The following is an 18,105-nucleotide window of genomic DNA, read 5'->3' as shown; positions in this document are numbered from 1 at the left end:
TTTTTAATTTTTTGGGTTGCAATAGCAAGGACATTTGGTGTAAAAATATGCTGAAAATGCAGAATCAAATATGCTAAGCCACGCTACGCTGTTTAAAACCTATTTATTTTCTCTGACTTTTAAAAGAATATTCTTGGTTTATCATTGTGCAAGCAGAGTCTTATTTATTTCTATTATTGTTTAATTATGTTTCTAATGTCTTTATTCGGGCACTTTTAATTGTATGTATATTTTTTATGGCCTCTAAACACTTTGGTCAGTTGATTTAAATATGCTATAAATGTCAGGGTCTTTCTGTCTGGGATCCAGAGTTTTGAGTTTTGGGAATATTTAAGTTTTCTTTAGTTTTAGTCGGTATTGTTGATATTTAGATTTCTGTTATTTCTTAGTGTTTATTTTGATTTACTTGAGTTGGCCTTGATTTGCTTACAACTGATACAAGTTCCTTTTGGTGCTAATTCATGCCTTTAGTTCTGTGTTCCTGTTCCAAAGGTCTTAAGGTTTATTCTGTGTTTTGGGGGTTTATGACTTTCTTTTGGTTTTGAGATTGGATTTATGTTCGAGCTCCATGTTAGCTTTACTTTCCTTGTGATATTGAAATCTGTGTTTTTACTGCTTGAATTTGGCTATAGGGTTTTAATCCTCTTTTGTGTTCCCATTCTGTTCCTGCTGTCTTGTATTTATCTCCTGTCTCTGGGACAAGTTCATATGTTTGAGTGTGTTAGCAATTTCCTGTTTTATTTGATGGTCTCTTGTCAAAAACTTACAGAAGTCCAGTCGCTTCTTTTTCAAGCTCCTTAGAATATCATGATCTGGATGACTGAGAACCTACACAGACATTATGCTAAATGTTTAAATCTTTAATCAGATAAGTGACTAACCTTGTTCATTTATACTATACTGATGTATTGAAGGTTCAGGTTTAACAGATTTTTTAAGGTTAAAATGCTACCGTTTGACTGTTGAAACAGTTTTTTTGTCTCACTCAGCAGTCAGACAAAAAACTGCAAGATGTGATATCTTCTTTGCAGCAAGAGGCAGTGTTGGCCAAGTAATTACTCAGATAGGGAGCGCTTCACTAAAGAGTCACTCAGAGGAAGCAGTTTTGGAGGGAAAAGGAGTGCCTTATTTTCCTAGAATACAGTGCTGTGAAAAATATTTGCCCCCTTTCTGATTTCTTATTTTTTGCACATTTTTCACACTTAAATTGGGCAAACAGTTTGTGCCCTGAAGCACGAGTAAAACTGGGTTATGCAGAAGGCCAATGATAAGAAACTCAGTAAGTCGTCCTATCGACGGCTAAACAAACCGCGTTTGCTTTTTTCCCTTAATAAGTGAAACCAATTTTGAAAACTACTTTTGTAGTTACTTGAGTTTTTTGACTATTAGTAAAATTTATTTGATGATCTGAAACATGATGATCTGAAAGTGTGACAAATATGCAAAAACCAATGAATCAGGGGCAAATACTTTTTCACGGTATTGTACTGTTCTTTTTAAAGTACATTATGGAAATCTTTAAGCTGCTCATGCATCTACTAAAGAATTTTTACATAAAAATTAGTCATGTTTCCTAGTAGTGATTTGATAAATATGTATCTTATATATATCTACTAATCCATCCATCCATTCGCTTCCGCTTATCCTTTTCAGGGTCGCGGGGGGCGCTGGAGCCTATCCCAACTATCTACTAATCATTTTTTTAAAAAAAATATGTGCTTAGATATATTATATTTAATTATATTACAATATATTTAATAATTATATTGTTTTCTGATTTGTATAAGTTTCATCTGCTTGGACTCTTTTTTGGCCAACAAAAAAGAAACACTGATTTAGTTCTATAAACTAAAATATGGTTATGGGTGGTAACACCTCTGTTGTAAGACAGAGGTGTTACCTCATATCCTCTTTTATAAGACTTCATTTAAACTTAACATTATACAGTTTTAATAAATAAAAAAAAGGATAAACTCACAAAATATGTTGGTTGAGCAGTGCTTAAAACGCATCTTTATTTACAGTTTAAAAACGTCTATGAATAAAAAACACACTGAACACACATGAAATGTTATGCAAAAAGATACAAATGGATAATATCAAAGGAAAATGAATGAATGAAAAATACAACAAATCCAAGTAGCATGATGAACTTTACAGCATTTTGTGACTCCACCGTATGGGACATTGTGTGCACCACGCCCAGTTTTGGGTGCGGTGGGCTTTTTTTCTTAGCAATTTTCAAACAAGCACGATAGAAATATTGAAATATTTAAAGTGTCAACATGAATCAATCAATAAGACCACAACGCATTTGATTCATGTCTTTTTTTTAGTCTCTTGGCTTTCTCAGCTTTTCCTTTTCCTTGTTTCTCCTCAAACGTAGCCCTTGTTTGCAGCTGGAGCAGATGAACGGGGAGCTGAGTACTTGGCAGAGTAGTTATCCTTGGGAGGACAGTTGGCACAGAGGAATGCACCACCGATGATGAGGAGGCCTCCTGCTCCCCAGCCAATGAACAGAGAAGCTCCCAGTTCCTTCTTCTGAGAAGCAATTAACATTGGACTGTAGAATTCCTGTATGACGGCGTTTGCTGTCCAGCACACTGGGACAAGGCACAAAACACCTGCAATGATGAAGACCACTCCAGCTGCAATGCCAATTTTGGTTTTTGAGCTCTCATCCTCCACACAGTTGGTGCATTTCCCTCCAGCCATGGCCAGTAGGATGCCAATGACACCAAGCAGGATCGCGATGATAGTAAGGGCTCGAGCAGCCTGGAGGTCTGAAGACAGGGCCAGCATTGAATCATAAACTTTGCACTGCATCTGGCCTGTGCTCTGGACTACACAGGTCATCCAGATGCCTTCCCATGTAGTTTGAGCTGTGACAATGTTCTGGCCGATGAAGGCTGTAACTTTCCACTGAGGTAAAGCACAGATAACAATGACCCCAATCCATCCAATAATGCACAGGGCAGTGCCCAGCATCTGAAAGCCAGCCGAAACCATATTTCCTCAGAAAATTTCTTGCAGTATTTCAAAAAATGTCCAGAAAGTTAGTCTTGCTTGAAAGATCCCCAAGTGTAAATGTTTGAATAAGTCTGGAACGGGCCTTTTTTATACTTAACTGAGGAGGGGCTTGACACATGCAAAGTTACACAGAGCTGTGACGTCCTTACGGTTCTCATCCCTAATCTCAACCCCAAACGTGTATCATCATGTCAGTTTTGGTCTCAGTTGGGTAATCGTTGCAGGTGGAAAAGCTACCTTATGACTCACGGGTGTGGCAGAAGCATTGCCCATAGAAGATATTTTTTGTCCCATGTTTTTTGATGTGTTGCAGTAACAATGACTGAAACTACTTTACTGTTGTGAAGTAACAATCATGCATATGTAAAATGTCAGGTTTTGAGGAACTATGAAAAAAAAAGCTTCTCCAACTGGTTCCTAAATATACAGATCGAATTGTTATACTTTTTTGTAGTATAGTTAACCTTTTTTTTGATTAACTATACAAGTCAGGATAACAGATCCACTGAAAACAAGTTATTTCTGAAATTCAATAATGCCTCAGTCTAGAGAAAGAAAATCCTGACTGTCCAAATAATATAAACTAATATTAATAATACTTAATCTGAATTGAATAGTTGTTTAAATGTACATTAGCTGAACCCAAATGTCTTCCAAAACAGCTTTTTAGAAAAGACTCTCATAAACTTTACACTGTGCAGGTGCACTCACACCATTCTTATCATTCACTGAAAGCACACATGCCCTGCTTGTCAGCAAATGTAAAGAGAATGCTATTTCATGCTGAAATGAATGAAAAAGAATGATAGATTTGTTGTCAACCTCCTTTACAGCCTCAAGAAAATAATTTATATTAGTTAGCATGAAAAGAGTAAAAAGGTTTAAAGCTGACCTTGCAGTGATGTCAGTCCTTAAATACTTGCAGCTCTTACAGGATGTCCTCAGAGAGAATGTATATTTTGCAGTCCAGATCCCACTTGACTTACAGATAGTTTTCCACAGTATTCTGAAGACATCAGGGTTGAGATGTTAGAGAAATAGCAAACACCAGGAACAGTGATTTCAGGTGACAGACTATTACTAAAAGAGGGAATAGTGAGTGGGGGCTAAGGGAGGTAGAGGGAGAATCAGATTGTCCCCGAAATGAATAGAGGCAGTGTTTTAGAGCCAGAACTGCGGTAAGGACCATAATACCTCTATTTTTTCCAAGGTAGGATCATTAAAGGTACTTGAGCCTGGCTATGGAGATTAGGTTCCAGACACAAGGAGGCTGGGAGGAATTTTCACAATTAAGACTCTGAGGAGAGATTTTTCAGGGCCAGATTACTCCTGATAGGCCTTATGCTGCAATCATTTACCTCATGACTCCTCGTGTCAAACTCGTGGGTAATAAGAAAATATTCACATACATGTAAGATCATTTTAAGATTCAGATGGTGAACAAAATTTAAATGTAACTGTTAAAAAATGTTACTTAAAAAACTGCCAAGACATGCGATCAAGTAATTAAACTGTGCTTAAAAAGCATAACAATGCGTAAGTATCCCTGCAAAAGCCAACAGTACAAATTTTGATACAACAGGTAAGAGACTTGAATGCTTGAGCTGTGGGAAAATGACAAAGGGAGTTGTCTGGAACAAGCTCAGACTTCACAGTAACGGCTGCCTTTGGTTGTTATTCAGTTGCCCAACCCTTTAGTCAAACTTGAAGGGTTACGATGCAAAGAAATAAACAAAATAAAACTGCAGATGAGGGATTGTGTGTTATTTTATATGCTGTAAGGCCCATAAGCTTTGTATGTAAAACCTACCTGACCTATTTAATAGTTTTTGCACCTGTTTATAAGTTATAAGTTGTCATATGCTCAAGGTATCTTCTTGTATATGAGATCAATGTTTTGTTACTGGTTCCTATGGAAAAAGTTAGATTTTCTGATGTAAGGGAAATTGTTATACTGTCTAGGATTTTCATCAGATAAAACTGTGGTTTGCTTGTATCTGTATGATATCATCACTGGGGGCTGCGTGCCAGTTGCTCAGGTAGCGTCACAGTTTCAGTGGATGATGTCATGCGGCGGCTGTGTGAAGGCAAGAGAGGACCCAAATGCACGGCTCTAGACACACGGGGATGAACTCAAAGGCCGGTCTTTATTAACAGGAACATAAGAAGTCATACAAAACTATACTGGGAGCAACTAAAAGCTGAGGCGCTGGGAAGACACGGAAATTGCACACAACCTAGAGGGACACTCTGACATAAATACACAGAAGGTAACGAGGGAAGTGGGAACACACGGGGAACACAGCTGAAGACAATTACTCATGGCCGAGCAGGGAGGACACGAAACTGACGATACTGACACCAAGATGTGGACCTTAAACACAACACAGTACACAGAGATGAGCACGGAGAGAGAGAGGCAGAGAGAGAGGCAGAGAAGAAGGATGAATACGAGGGGATGAGGAGAACACAGAACACATAGGATGGGAACACGGTACCAGAGCAGACACCACAATAAAAACATGGACACAGGGGGAATCCAAATACCAAACCAAACAATCCAATGGACATAAGAAACAAAATACAAAACTACAGAAAAACTAAGAACACTGGGTCAAAATGACCCAGGACCATGACAGATGATTTAGGCACAACATGGTGTGTTGCTCAGTGACTCACTCATTTTTGCCGTGTCTTATTATCACATGACACCAACGGGAACCTGAAATCTTTCAGTCTGCCAAATAGGAGCTTCTTTAGACCCGAAATGATAACATCCTGTATAAAACACACCTGTTAATATTTACTCTCAGAGGGCAGTGGTTTAAAATCACACTCTTGGAAGATGTCTGTGTGTGTTTGTGCGTTGTTGTTCACAGTGGTCTTTTTCTTGTTTAATCTGTTATTTGGAGCTTACTGAAGTCAGGTCTGTTGACAGTAGCACTCCTATTAGCCCCTTAATACATTCTATTAATATCTCTGTTCAAAGAGATGACAACAGGTTATTTAGTTTTTATACAATGATTCATTGAGCAATGCCGTTAAATACAAACCACCACATTACACACAAAATTAATTAACAGGTGTTCAAAAAGTACAGGCCACTTGCAACTTGTGTTAGAAAAACAGAAGGTGCTTGCTCTGTTTATGTTGCCAAATAAACAAAAACATCCAGGGCATGAGGATGAACGCAAGCGCTAACCACCCAGCGCTACTAAACCTTAAATTTAAACTGCTTGATCAGATGTAATGCAATAAATAAAAGTACCATGCAAACTGTTTGTGCCCAGTTTCAGTTTAGAACGAACTGCATTTGTGGGCATTGTAATGCCAAGAGGATGACATGCTAAGAACTAATCTCAATGAGTACATCGACGTGCCCTTTAATGTTTCGCAACTTCAGAGACTAGTCTGCACAACACAACATAACAACGCACCAAATATGGATGTCTTTGTGACTGAACAGGTTTCAAGAAAACTTAAAACGACAGTTGGCCCGTTTTAGACGGATCTACTTTTGGTTTGCTAATTTACAACTTATGATGCTCATATGGTTGAGATGAGAGCTACCCCCCCCCCCCCCCCCTAAAAAAAAGAATGCTGTTTGTTCTATGATAAATACAAGCATGCAGGTGTTGTTTTGAATTCTATAAGAATTGTTGTCAGGTTGTATTTTGCCCTGGGGAAAGACTCGTAAAGTCTGTGTAGACCGTTACAGCTCTATACAGGAACAGCTTTTATTTCCTTTTATTTTACTATTTCCTTACATGATTCATGGTGCTTTCAATCACTGTAACAATGCTGATTGCACTAAGCTGTATTAGCTTAAACTGGATTAGTTCACTACAGTATTTTTCAACAACAGACGCTTGTTTTTAAATAACAATTAAAAAGCAATCAAATCAAACAACAAAAGAAATTCTTCAGCTTAATGTTAACAATAATTGGTATACATTTATACTTAGGATTAGTACACTTTAGCGTACAGTGACAACAACCAGGAGCACCTTCATTGAACAGGTCAGACTGGTTCCCATAACAGGTAAATGTTGAGCAAGGTGTGCGAGTTGCTACATGTGTGATACCAAGAAATGGTCACCACAGCTGAGGCACGCAGGAAAGAACATCTTAAAGCTCCCATAACATATTATCCATGCATGGTACTGTGCAAAAGTCTCCAGCCACTCCCCATTTCTTTTCATGTTTCCTCCATGGAACCGGACTTACCTGTAAATTTTAAAGTGATACTGAGTAGTGCTCCAGGCTTTCTGAGCTCTTTCACAGTGTTTATATGGAAACTGGCTGCTTTTTCACTGTTTTTCAATCCAGTCATTGTATCTGATAATATGAATCAGTCGAGCATAAAAGGCTTGTACAGAAGACACCTGAGTGAGTTTTATTTTTATACAAACATAAAAAGAGAACTCAGGGAGGAACCAGTGTTGTGTCTACACATAACAGGTAACTTAGGTATTTTGTTACTAACATACTATCAACCTGTTGTAACAACACGCAGCATTTCCTTACTTGAATCTCCGAAATATAATATATGATGCAAAATATAACACAGTTTGACAGCCATAAAATAATATTTTAATATTTTCACACCAACAAGGTGTTTACCAAATAGCTATTAGCCAAATAGTTACATTACTTAAAATAGTTGTGCATACCTTGGCATTGTGCGCAGGATATTTCTTAAAAGTTCTGAAGAAACTGGAAAAGTGTAGGACAAAAGTAGAAGGGAAAAGCCCAAAAAGAAACTACAGCAGATGAACAGTATTTTATAGTCAAGAAATAGGCCCTTCAGTTGAGTCTGTTCATTGAAGTATGATTAGAAATGGTCTGAGGGAAAAAGTGTCTGTGAAGAAGACATTCTCAAGGAAGGACAAAAAATGTGTAAAAATTTGAACAAGGTAGGGGGGAAAGTTGTACAAATTGTCAATCTGTACAGAAGAGGTAAGCAGAGGTACAACAGTGAGTCCCTACAGCCGTCTTTAGAACACAGAGGTGGTTTTGTCAAAACTGATGAAATAATAAATGAAGCAAAGTACTATATGTACAAATTCTTTAGTTATTTCTTTATGTACTGTATTCCATGTATGTTTGCATGTTTAGGTAAATCACTGCATCACCACTGTGCTACTATTGTTTCTAACCGATAAAGCTTTTGTATTTATTTATTTATATTTTAAGTCACATTATTAATACTTATTTGGCAACAAAGGGAGTACTATTGAGTATATTTCTGTTGACTAACAACAGACTTCTGGCAGGCATGTGTCATGATGATGAAAGACTGTGTGGTTGCAGAATGGAGAACTATTACTCAGCTTACAGTTGTGGCCAGACGTTTTCAGACACTGATGATGCACAAGAATTTCAAGGAGATTTTGGCCTCTTAATGATTTCTTTGAATTGTTCTTTTTCAGGGTGGAATGATTGCATAGCATACATCTTTACTGACTTATACTCCCCTATTAATTTTAGTTAAATTTAGTTAAATTGCACCTCAACCACATGCTTTTGGTAGCCATCAATAAGCTTCTGGGATAATTCTTTCTGGATATTTGAATTTAAATGGGTCCATTTCCTAGCATAGGCCTGACTTTTAAGCAAAGTACACAAATTTCCATTAAGGTTGAGATCTGACATTCCAGTAGTTTACTGTTCATTGCAGGCCTGAGTCTTGGCAGTTACTTTCTTGTTCCTGAGCAACCTAACAAATTTCTTTCATCTGAGGGTAAGAGTTTGAGTGACACATCTGAATAACTTGTATTCACGTAAAATTATTTGAACCAAAGATTTTCAGATCTGCAGTTATTTAGAAATAGCCCCAAGAGACCCTCCCAGCTTGTGCAAACCTATGTTTCTCCTTCTTAAATCTTCAGTCAGTTCTTTGGACTCTTTGTTCTGAGCACTGGTCAATCTAATTAGTGCTGATAAACAAATCATTTTAATGCTGTTGTAGCCAATCACTGACCCGATGTGACCTCTGTATATTAGTGGATAGCCTTTAATGACACAGAGTTCACTTATTAGCCAAGCCCCTATTCTCAAGAAGATGTGAAGACTTTTTAGAAGATATCCCTAACTGTTAGGCATTTTCTAGTCCTTTGACCAAAGTATTTGCAGGACAGACAGTACCAAAGAAAAAAAGACATAACAGCTGTGAGTGAATATTTTTTGAATGGGAAAATATCTGGGCATTACTACACCTTGATTTGTATTTTTTTTATTTTCTGGTCATTTAGATTATCAAGAGTTTAATTTGCCCATCACACTTTATTTCAGTATTACCTAGCCATCATTAAGGAAACTGGCTTAAAATGAGGTAATATAACTGGATAAAGTCATCCAAGAATCTCTAGATAGGTCTCAAATGACATAAAGAGGACTCATTAGATGCCTGTTTCTTTTTCTTTTTTTGGCCAGTAGGTATTTTCTGTGCTATAAGGGATTGTGTGACTGGCCACCAAAAAACAAGGCTGGCATTGTTCCTCTTTTTTTCTTCATGGGTCTCATTCAGGGAATGATTCAGCGTTTTTCATCATTCTGTCACATGTCACAGAAATATGCACACATGGACTAAAATACTGTGTATCCAGTTTAAAAAAACAAACAAACTCCAAAACACTTAAAAGTATCTTTACTCGATTCAGTTTATGCATCTCAGTAAATAAATGTAAATGTTTAATTGGTGTAAAAATAGATAAAACTGTTTTTCAGAAAAAAATCTACAGCATTTTACTATAAACTAACACTCCCTGGGTTCATGTACATTTCAGCATTGGACTATTCTATTAACAATGATATGTATTTTTGTGGTTGTCTCATATTATAAGACATCCTTTTGTATCAGATTTTAAAGAAAACTTTGATGTCTCCAGAAACCCAAGTTCAGTTTGGAGGTAGAAATGATGCCACCTTAAGCTGACTCCACCTTCAGTCATCTAAACTGAATAAAGAAGGTAGAATCTCTTTCTCCCTCTCTCTTCCTCTCTCGCTAAAAGCCTTGCACAGGCCTTTGAGCCACAGAGATCCAATGTCACCTTCATCTCAAGAGGGTTGAGCTCACCGACACAGAAGCCCTCCCATCTCACAGCGTACTGAAACAGAATTTTGTTCAGCTCCTTCCTCATCCCCTGCTCCAACTATGTATTCTACCGGTTTGGAGATCCTCGGGATCATTCTGGCTGTGGCTGGCTGGCTGGGAGTAATGGTGACCTGTGGCCTGCCTATGTGGAGAGTGGCTGCCTACATCGGCCAGAACATTGTCATCTCTCAGGTTATCTGGGAAGGCTTGTGGATGAACTGTTCTGTACAGAGCACAGGACAGATGCACTGCAAGGTACATGACTCCATGCTGGGGCTTCCAGTTGACCTGCAAGCAGCTCGTGCCTTGGTCATCATCTCTCTGGTTCTTTGCATTGTGGGCATCATTTTGTCAGTGGCTGGTGCCAAGTGCACCAACTGTAGCCGGGATGTGAGCAGTAAACCTCGCCTCATGGTGGCTGCTGGGGTGACATTTGTGGTGGCTGGACTGCTGCTTCTGCTGGCTGTGTCCTGGACAGCTCACGCCATTGTCCTGGGCTTCTATGACCCCATGCTGGAGGAGACAGGGAAGAGGGAGTTTGGTAATGCTCTGTACTTTGGTTGGGCTGCTTCCTGCCTGCTGATTCTAGGGGGAGCCCTGCTCTGCTGCTCCTGCCCTCGCAGATCAACCACGGCACCAAGTGGTGGTGGTTCTGCACCTTCCCGCATTGACTACTCAGCTGTAAAAACCATATCAGTCAATGGATACACCAGAAGAGACTATGTATGACTGTGTGACATGAGGAAATGATGAACTGCATTTATAAATTTGTGGTTAGTAGATGCATGTTTGGTGCTAGCTTCAAATGTTTAAATGACTGATCCGTGTTTCATGTTTTAGTCGTGAACATTTTTTTTAAAATGATGTGCATTTTTTTGTTTCTTTTGCAAGTATGAACACATTTTTTTCCTCAAAAAGCTGAAATCAAGATGTTTCTAACCTTTAGAAATCTTCACACAATGTACTTGGAAGTAAATTCTGACAAGAGGAAGTTTCACAACTTCAGTTGAAAAGTAAAACTTTTTTTTCAGTAACTGGTTTGTTATCAACTTTTCTTTATAGTGCACTTTGTGCTGTGCTTTTTATTCCAAAAGGTTTGTTGGTGTGCAGAGGCAGGGACATATACCGGCTATAGAGTTCAGCCATGTTTGACCAAGAAGTGCAGTTCAGGGGCATTCCAGCTTTGGATATTTTATTTCAATGTAGATGGAAGAAACTAACAATAGATGGCTTGTTTCAGAAGAGCACCTTGTGCTCCCTTTCTTTTGTAGCCTGCCCTCCATTTGCAAAGTGAAATTGAGTCGGAGATAACAGTCTCCATCTGCAGGGGATGTAACCTCTGCCGAGTCACAACTGAGCCACAAAGACTCTATTGATCAGCTAGTTTGCAACTAATTGCTGTGCACTTCTGCTTGGCATTGGATTCACAGACTCAAAATATAGTTTGAATGTTTAAAAGGGTATGTCAATTCTTTTTTTCTTTTTTTAAAAAAAGCAAACACTATATAAAAAAGATTTACTATGAAAGAAATTATGCTTAAATAGTACACTTTAACAATATAGACAGAAAAATAGTCGACTTGCTTCATTTAAGGTCAACCAACCCATGTGATTTAATCCGTTCGACAAACAAGAAGAGCTAAAAATCCACAAGAAACACAAATTAGAAAACATTTCATCTCTTCTTAACTTGGGCATTAGATACGAAGTTACATATATTTATTAGTATACAGTAAAGTATATTTACGAGCTTCTAAATATACTAGAAATTCCTTTTCAGTGGCCACAGAGCTGCTTACAAAATGTGTCATTCAGCACAACAGTGCAATCGGGTGCTAGTCAGAAGTGATGGAAAACATATTAGTACAAGCCAGCTCCCATTTCAAAGAAACTGCAGATGCAAGAGAGAAAAATGATGTTGTTGTTGGTTAAATGAGGTGTGGACAAACTATGAGTGCATCATTTCCCAGCAGAGGTTGACTCAGGATAAAATGTTAAGGCTTTTTATATTTTTACTGTTCTTATTCTGATGGGCCAAGGCTTGCTCAACAACTTCAAGAAAATATAAATTTCTTGAATAATGTTTGATTTAAGCCCAAGCATTCAAGTGTCTGAAGGCTATGCGTTTGACTGCTGTGGTCCTATGATCATGTCAATAATGTTCATGTTAGTAAAATGGTTTACAAAGTGAAAATGATGCCGTGCAGTTTGTGTTAGTGTGATGAGGAAGCTCTGCTAAATCTTGGAGGCCAGAGTGTAAGTTTTTCTCCACAGCACACTGAAATAAAAGTTGAAATAAATGATGCAATGATTTTCTGAAAAAGGACACTGATAATCCCTTCCATCCACCCACAGGACACCTAAACAGACTATTTATGCATTTTCCAACACACTGGCCTATTATATAGTGTTTTCTTCTATTACGAGCACGTGTGTGTACTGAGAGAAATACAGATGTTCCTAAAAGAGTTTCACGAAAGTAATATATTCAGTGCACACTGTATTATGTTAGAGGGGTTTTGTGTTGCATTGCAGTTCCACAAGTAGTGTTAGTCAAGAACTTCCCAGAAGGACAGATTAGTCATTTGAACAGATGCAGTGAAGCTGTTTTCAGCAGTACATATCAGCACATTACACACCCTATTATGATGACATAATATCTAATAATTTAAGCTTTCTAAATTGAGGCTGCTTGAGTAACTCAGTGTGTGCTTTACACTAAGAGAAAATTAACTCGAACAACATTCTTATCAATCACCTGTCTTAAAAAGACATTTTTTTAAATGATATTTCTATAAAAAGCAGAGAAAGAAACCTAGGCCTTGTCTTTTTTGTGGCCAGATGAAAGCGCTTTTTCCAAAACATTTATATCTCTAAACTTTTAAAGATTAAACATTTTTAGGTGGAATTGTGAAAGCTTTCCATAGAACTTGGGATGATGTTTTTTTTAATCAAATTTATCAGAGGTATGCAGAGGCTTTCACATATATACAAATACAACTTTCACATAATCAGAGAACTCCCACTGGTTTCCAGAGAACTCCCCCCCCCCCATTTGCTTTTCACCACTTCCATCATGTTCGGGGTTCAGTGACTACTGTTTATCCAAATAAGGTGTAATAAAGTACTAATGGCATTCACAAACCCATTTGTGCAACTTGCATTATTAATAAGCATTTTTAACAAATTTTCTTTCTGATTCATTTGCCACACACTACTACAATGATACTATTGCTGAAGTTGTCCTCTACTTTCAAGCATTCATCCTTCGACCTTTAACTTTTCTGTTATTCTTTAACTACTGTAGACTTGAGAGAAAAAGCCACTGTTTACTCTCCCCTCACCCAAACAGGTGGGAGAGCTGCTAAGGCCGTGAAAGTTGAATCATTAAGCTGAGTCGGCTGTTTCTGGCAGTACAAATGAGGTGGGGCAGTTAACTATTTGAACTCCTCCAATCAATATCCATGTGACTCCACCTATTTAAAACCATCTGTTCTCGTATCAGCAATAATCTCAATAAATCACTCAGATCTCTTCAAACTACTCTGAGGACATCTGACACTTGACACTTGACAGTGGACACTTCGTATTTACACACAGTGCAGACATGCCTTCAATGGGATTAGAGATTCTTGGAGTGGCCCTGGCTTTCCTTGGATGGATCTTTGCCATTGCGTCTTGCGTTTTGCCCATGTGGAAAGTAACAGCTTTTATTCAAAGTAATATCATCACTACTGAGACGAGCTGGGAGGGCATCTGGATGGAGTGCCGAATCCAGAGCACAGGTTACATGGGGTGTAAAATTCATTACTCCATGTTGGATCTAAGTCCTGAGCTTCAGGCCGCGCGTGCCCTTACTATCCTCTCCATTCTTTTGGGAATTGTGGGGCTTTTTGCAGCCTTTGTGGGAGCAAAGTGTACCAACTGTGTGGATGAAAAGGCAACCAAGGCTCAAGTGATGATTGTTGCTGGTGTGAACTTTATCCTGGCATCTCTGAGCCAGATGATACCCGTGTCATGGTTTGCCCACAATATCCTGATGGACTTCCACAATTCAACGGGATCGGGGGAGAAGAAAGACTTCGGTGCAGCTTTGTACCTGGGCTGGGCAGCAGCTGCTTTTCTTCTCATAGGAGGGGCCATCCTCTTGTGCAGCCGGCCCCAGAAGCCTCAGAAAAAGCATGGGCCTCCATCAACGGTATACACTCAACCTAAGTCCGTCGTCCCCAGTGACTATGACAGGAAAGACTACGTCTGAAAAAAACATCTGCTCTTTTATCATATCTTTGCCATCATGGTTGAGGAGAAGAGCCATTTCTTAGAAATTGGTATCGCTCTGCTTTCATGTTCAGAAGGAAATTCCATATTCTGTCTTGGTATATTGTCATGTCCTACATTTTAAGTGCAGACATGTTGCTGTTGGAGATTAACAACTTTAAAGTTCTATTATTTGCAGTCCAAATTTAGAGAGTTTATTCATTTATATGCCTGAAGTTTAAATTGTGTTGATTACGCATTTTTAAATACACATAAATGCTTTGATTAGAATAAGGTGTCATTGTGTTCTTTCTGTATCTATCTATATGCTTTTTTACATCTGTTTCTCTGGAATGTTTTCTTGGTTTACATGTTTTTAATGCCCTTTTTAAACAAACCTCTTGTGATGATTTTGACTGTTGACAATGAGCCCTCACTGTTGAAAATGACGGATTGCTAAGGCTTCAAGATAATCTATTTATCTGTCTATAAAGGATCCTGCAGTTAATGTAAAAAATAATCAATGCGTGACTATGACTGTTTTAAGTGATTGCAAAAATTTAAGTTAAAAAGTATAAAGGGCAGGAAAAAAAGAGTGTAAGCAACAAATACATGAAATTAAATGTCAATCAAAATAATCGATGTCAGTGGGTTTTGTTTTTTTTAAGAAATCCGAGGTGTACGATGATCTTTGGATGAATGTTACTGTGAGATAGGGTATGCAGTGTAAAATAAAATAAATAAAAAATAAGTGAATGTGAATAAGCGAACACCCAAAAGAAGCTTTTTCTTCCTTTTTACTTTTTTGAGAGTGAGCTATCTGGTATATCAACATTTGAGAAAAACCATGCAAAATACACACATTAATAATATTTCATAGCATCAACGAAGTAATGTATGTTTTGACTTTTTCAAAATCTAGTTGCTTCCATCATTGGCTGAGAAGCAGTGCTCTATTACACAGCAGTTATATAAACTAATGGTAATGATATAAAATTAACCAAGTCTCTGTTTGATGGTAGACTGGTCAATTATACTCTACTGTTCATACTAAAATGAGAATGTACTAATTTAGAACAAAAATGGTCAAGCTTGATATTGTAGGGGTGTAAAGAAGAACAATGTCATTAATTTTGCACACTCAGATTCATTAGACAACTCAGAGTCTCTGTCACAGCACTTATTCATCTCCCTGTCTCCCATATGTCTGCAGGCTCTGTGATAACAAGAACCGCTACCTTGTCTTACACACATACAACTATCTGAACTCTCACTCCAAACAATGAACCCATTTTACTCCTGGGTTACAGAGTGCTGGGGGATGGGGGCATTCTTAGGGAGACAGTCTTGGACGAAAAGAAATTCAAGGACATTCTACAGACAGATGGATTCATTAAGACTCATAAAGGTTAACAGGACTGCCAGGTGAAAGCCAGCCTCATAAGTCTACTCTTTGTATGTGTAAGGATTTAACTTCAACCGAGGTAGTCTGTGCTCTCGTAAAGCTGCAGAGAATCTTCACTCCCTCGCTTAGGAGAAGCAAGGGCTTTTGCAGTGATTATCAGGAGAGTAACAGTTTGTTTTGGAAGTAGTGAGACCAGAATTCTTCATTTATCAGGCATTTCAAAAAAAGCAACATGATATCACAGAGGGAAGGCTGGGCTGAAGGTTTATCAGCTTTAAGAGCAGCTGCAAAGTGAAAGGAAAGATTTCACTGGTTTCACAAAATTTCATTACATAAACGTTTTCTGAGAAGGTAAAATTCCATTTATATTCTTTTTTTAATAAGTTTGCTTGACAACAAAGATCTTTTTTTCTTCCCATACTTTTGTACATTAAACTTAAAACACTTTTAGCTGTAAAAGACCTCTTTGTGGTCAGGCCCATTGTGAAGTTGGCCATGTAAGCCGATAGCAGAAAGACTTGAGTGTCCAGGTAATCCCTCCCCTTTTAGTGATGTCAGCTTCATCACAGACTCCTCCCCTGCACCTGACCAGCCTTATAAAATCAGCTCTAGTGAAGTCGAGGTGAAAGATCATCACACACCAATGCGAGGCCTGAAATTAACCATACCTGGCTCTCTTCTCGGCTCTTCTCCTGTATTAGATTTCTTTTCTGGGATCTTACCTCAGGTGTGACATTCAGCAGGAAAAGGAAAAAGGACCCTCAACATGTCTATAGGGCTGGAGTTGATTGGCATTTCCCTCTGCATTATAGGATGGCTTATTGCCATTGTGTCTTGTGCCCTCCCGATGTGGAGGGTGACAGCCTTCATTGGCAGCAACATTGTGACTGCTCAGATCATTTGGGAGGGCCTGTGGATGACTTGCGTGGTCCAGAGCACTGGACAGATGCAGTGTAAGGTGTATGACTCTATGCTCGCCCTCTCCCAAGATCTTCAAGCTGCCCGAGCTCTCACAGTCATCTCCATCCTGTTAGCAATCCTGGCTTTGCTCATTGCTATTGCTGGGGCCAAGTGCACCAACTGCATTGAAGACGAGGCATCCAAGGCCAAAGTGATGATCATCTCTGGAGTCTTCTTCATTGTATCCGGTGTCATGCAGCTCATTCCTGTCTCCTGGTCTGCGAACACCATAATCAGGGATTTCTACAATCCGTTACTCACTGATGCCCAGCGGAGGGAGCTGGGGGCTGCAATGTATATTGGCTGGGGAGCCGCTGCACTCCTGATTCTGGGCGGTGGACTGCTCTGTTTCTCCTGTCCGCCTCGTGAGACACGATACAACCCTTCACGAATGGCTTATTCTGCCCCACGGTCTGTCGGTGGGCCAGGTTTAGAAAGGAAAGACTATGTATGATCCAAAAAGAAAAAGAAAAAAAAACAGTACTCAATCTTGAACTTGCTCACCCCATCAAAGTGAGATTGTCTTTAGACGAAGAGCTCATAAAAAATGAGAACTGTTCAATGAGGGATGCATTTGATTTTGCCTGTAATATTAAGTATTTTTGTGATGGACCTTTTGCTTTTCAAGAGACTGAAAAAGGATGAAAGAGACATGTCTGTGCATATCTTAGTACTCCATCTCTTTCAGATTAATATTGTTTATTTTTTGTTACTGTTACATTTTATATGGTACCAACTTCTTTACATGTTTACAAAGAAAGTTTTTTTCCCCACAAGCCACCACTGCCACATTCATACTAAAGCATCCCTCTGTAGAAAATTTAATGATTTGGTGTGTTGAATAGCACACAGAGGTAAATACTGTAGAAACAATATCAATAATGACCTGTACCAGCCAAGACAAATGTTAACATGCATTAAATGGAGTTTCTTTTACATTGTGGAAAGGGTGAAAGTCTGCTGAGAGACTGGAGGTTGCAGGACACACAGTGTCCACAGTGTGTACTGAGAATAAAAGAACATGGGTTCTGAGGCAACTTGTCACTGAGCTAATCATGCTGTATTACATGATGAATATGTATTTTTCAATGGCCTTTTTTTCTAAATAAAATGACTTTTTAAGATTTTACCCCTTTCTTTAAAAAAAATGTTTTCATCAAGAACATAAAAAATGCTTTTGTTAATCTTTTAACAGCATACAGACTCTTGCATGAGTCAGTAAACCAGTAACAAAAAAGGAAGGTGTGTGTTCATGAGAGTAACCCTGATATTCAATCCTGAGATATAAATTACCTCCAGCTGGCAGCTTTACCACATACGCTCTAAACAATTAGCCACAGGATCAGTTAACTGGCAG

At 38.6% G+C, this 18,105-nt stretch overlaps 4 protein-coding genes across 4 annotated transcripts; 3 read left to right on the top strand and 1 right to left on the bottom strand.

The window, feature by feature from the left end:
- Positions 1-1,986: 1,986 nt before the first annotated feature.
- LOC146694536 (claudin-4-like) lies at positions 1,987-3,112 on the bottom strand. The gene has a single exon (XM_085430765.1). It carries the CDS (start codon positions 3,007-3,009, stop codon positions 2,377-2,379), a length of 633 nt encoding a protein of 210 aa, XP_085286891.1. The 5' UTR covers positions 3,010-3,112; the 3' UTR covers positions 1,987-2,376.
- A 6,901-nt stretch (positions 3,113-10,013) lies between these two features.
- LOC146694535 (claudin-4-like) lies at positions 10,014-10,980 on the top strand. Its single transcript, XM_085430759.1, has one exon. It carries the CDS (start codon positions 10,187-10,189, stop codon positions 10,853-10,855), a length of 669 nt encoding a protein of 222 aa, XP_085286885.1. The 5' UTR covers positions 10,014-10,186; the 3' UTR covers positions 10,856-10,980.
- Positions 10,981-13,700: 2,720 nt separating this feature from the next.
- On the top strand, positions 13,701-15,088 carry LOC146694534 (claudin-4-like). The gene has a single exon (XM_085430760.1). It carries the CDS (start codon positions 13,734-13,736, stop codon positions 14,382-14,384), a length of 651 nt encoding a protein of 216 aa, XP_085286886.1. The 5' UTR covers positions 13,701-13,733; the 3' UTR covers positions 14,385-15,088.
- A 1,332-nt stretch (positions 15,089-16,420) lies between these two features.
- On the top strand, positions 16,421-17,877 carry LOC146694533 (claudin-3-like). Its single transcript, XM_085430761.1, has one exon. The coding sequence runs from the start codon at positions 16,555-16,557 to the stop codon at positions 17,200-17,202; it is 648 nt and encodes a 215-aa protein (XP_085286887.1). The 5' UTR covers positions 16,421-16,554; the 3' UTR covers positions 17,203-17,877.
- The last annotated feature ends 228 nt before the right edge of the window (positions 17,878-18,105 follow it).

Source organism: Copadichromis virginalis, linkage group LG14, assembly GCF_057382275.1.
Source record: "Copadichromis virginalis isolate Kocher_CV1m ecotype Utaka linkage group LG14, C_Virginalis_male_GT1.1, whole genome shotgun sequence".
Lineage (NCBI taxonomy): Eukaryota > Metazoa > Chordata > Actinopteri > Cichliformes > Cichlidae > Copadichromis > Copadichromis virginalis.
This window is presented reverse-complemented; position numbering and strand designations above follow the sequence as displayed.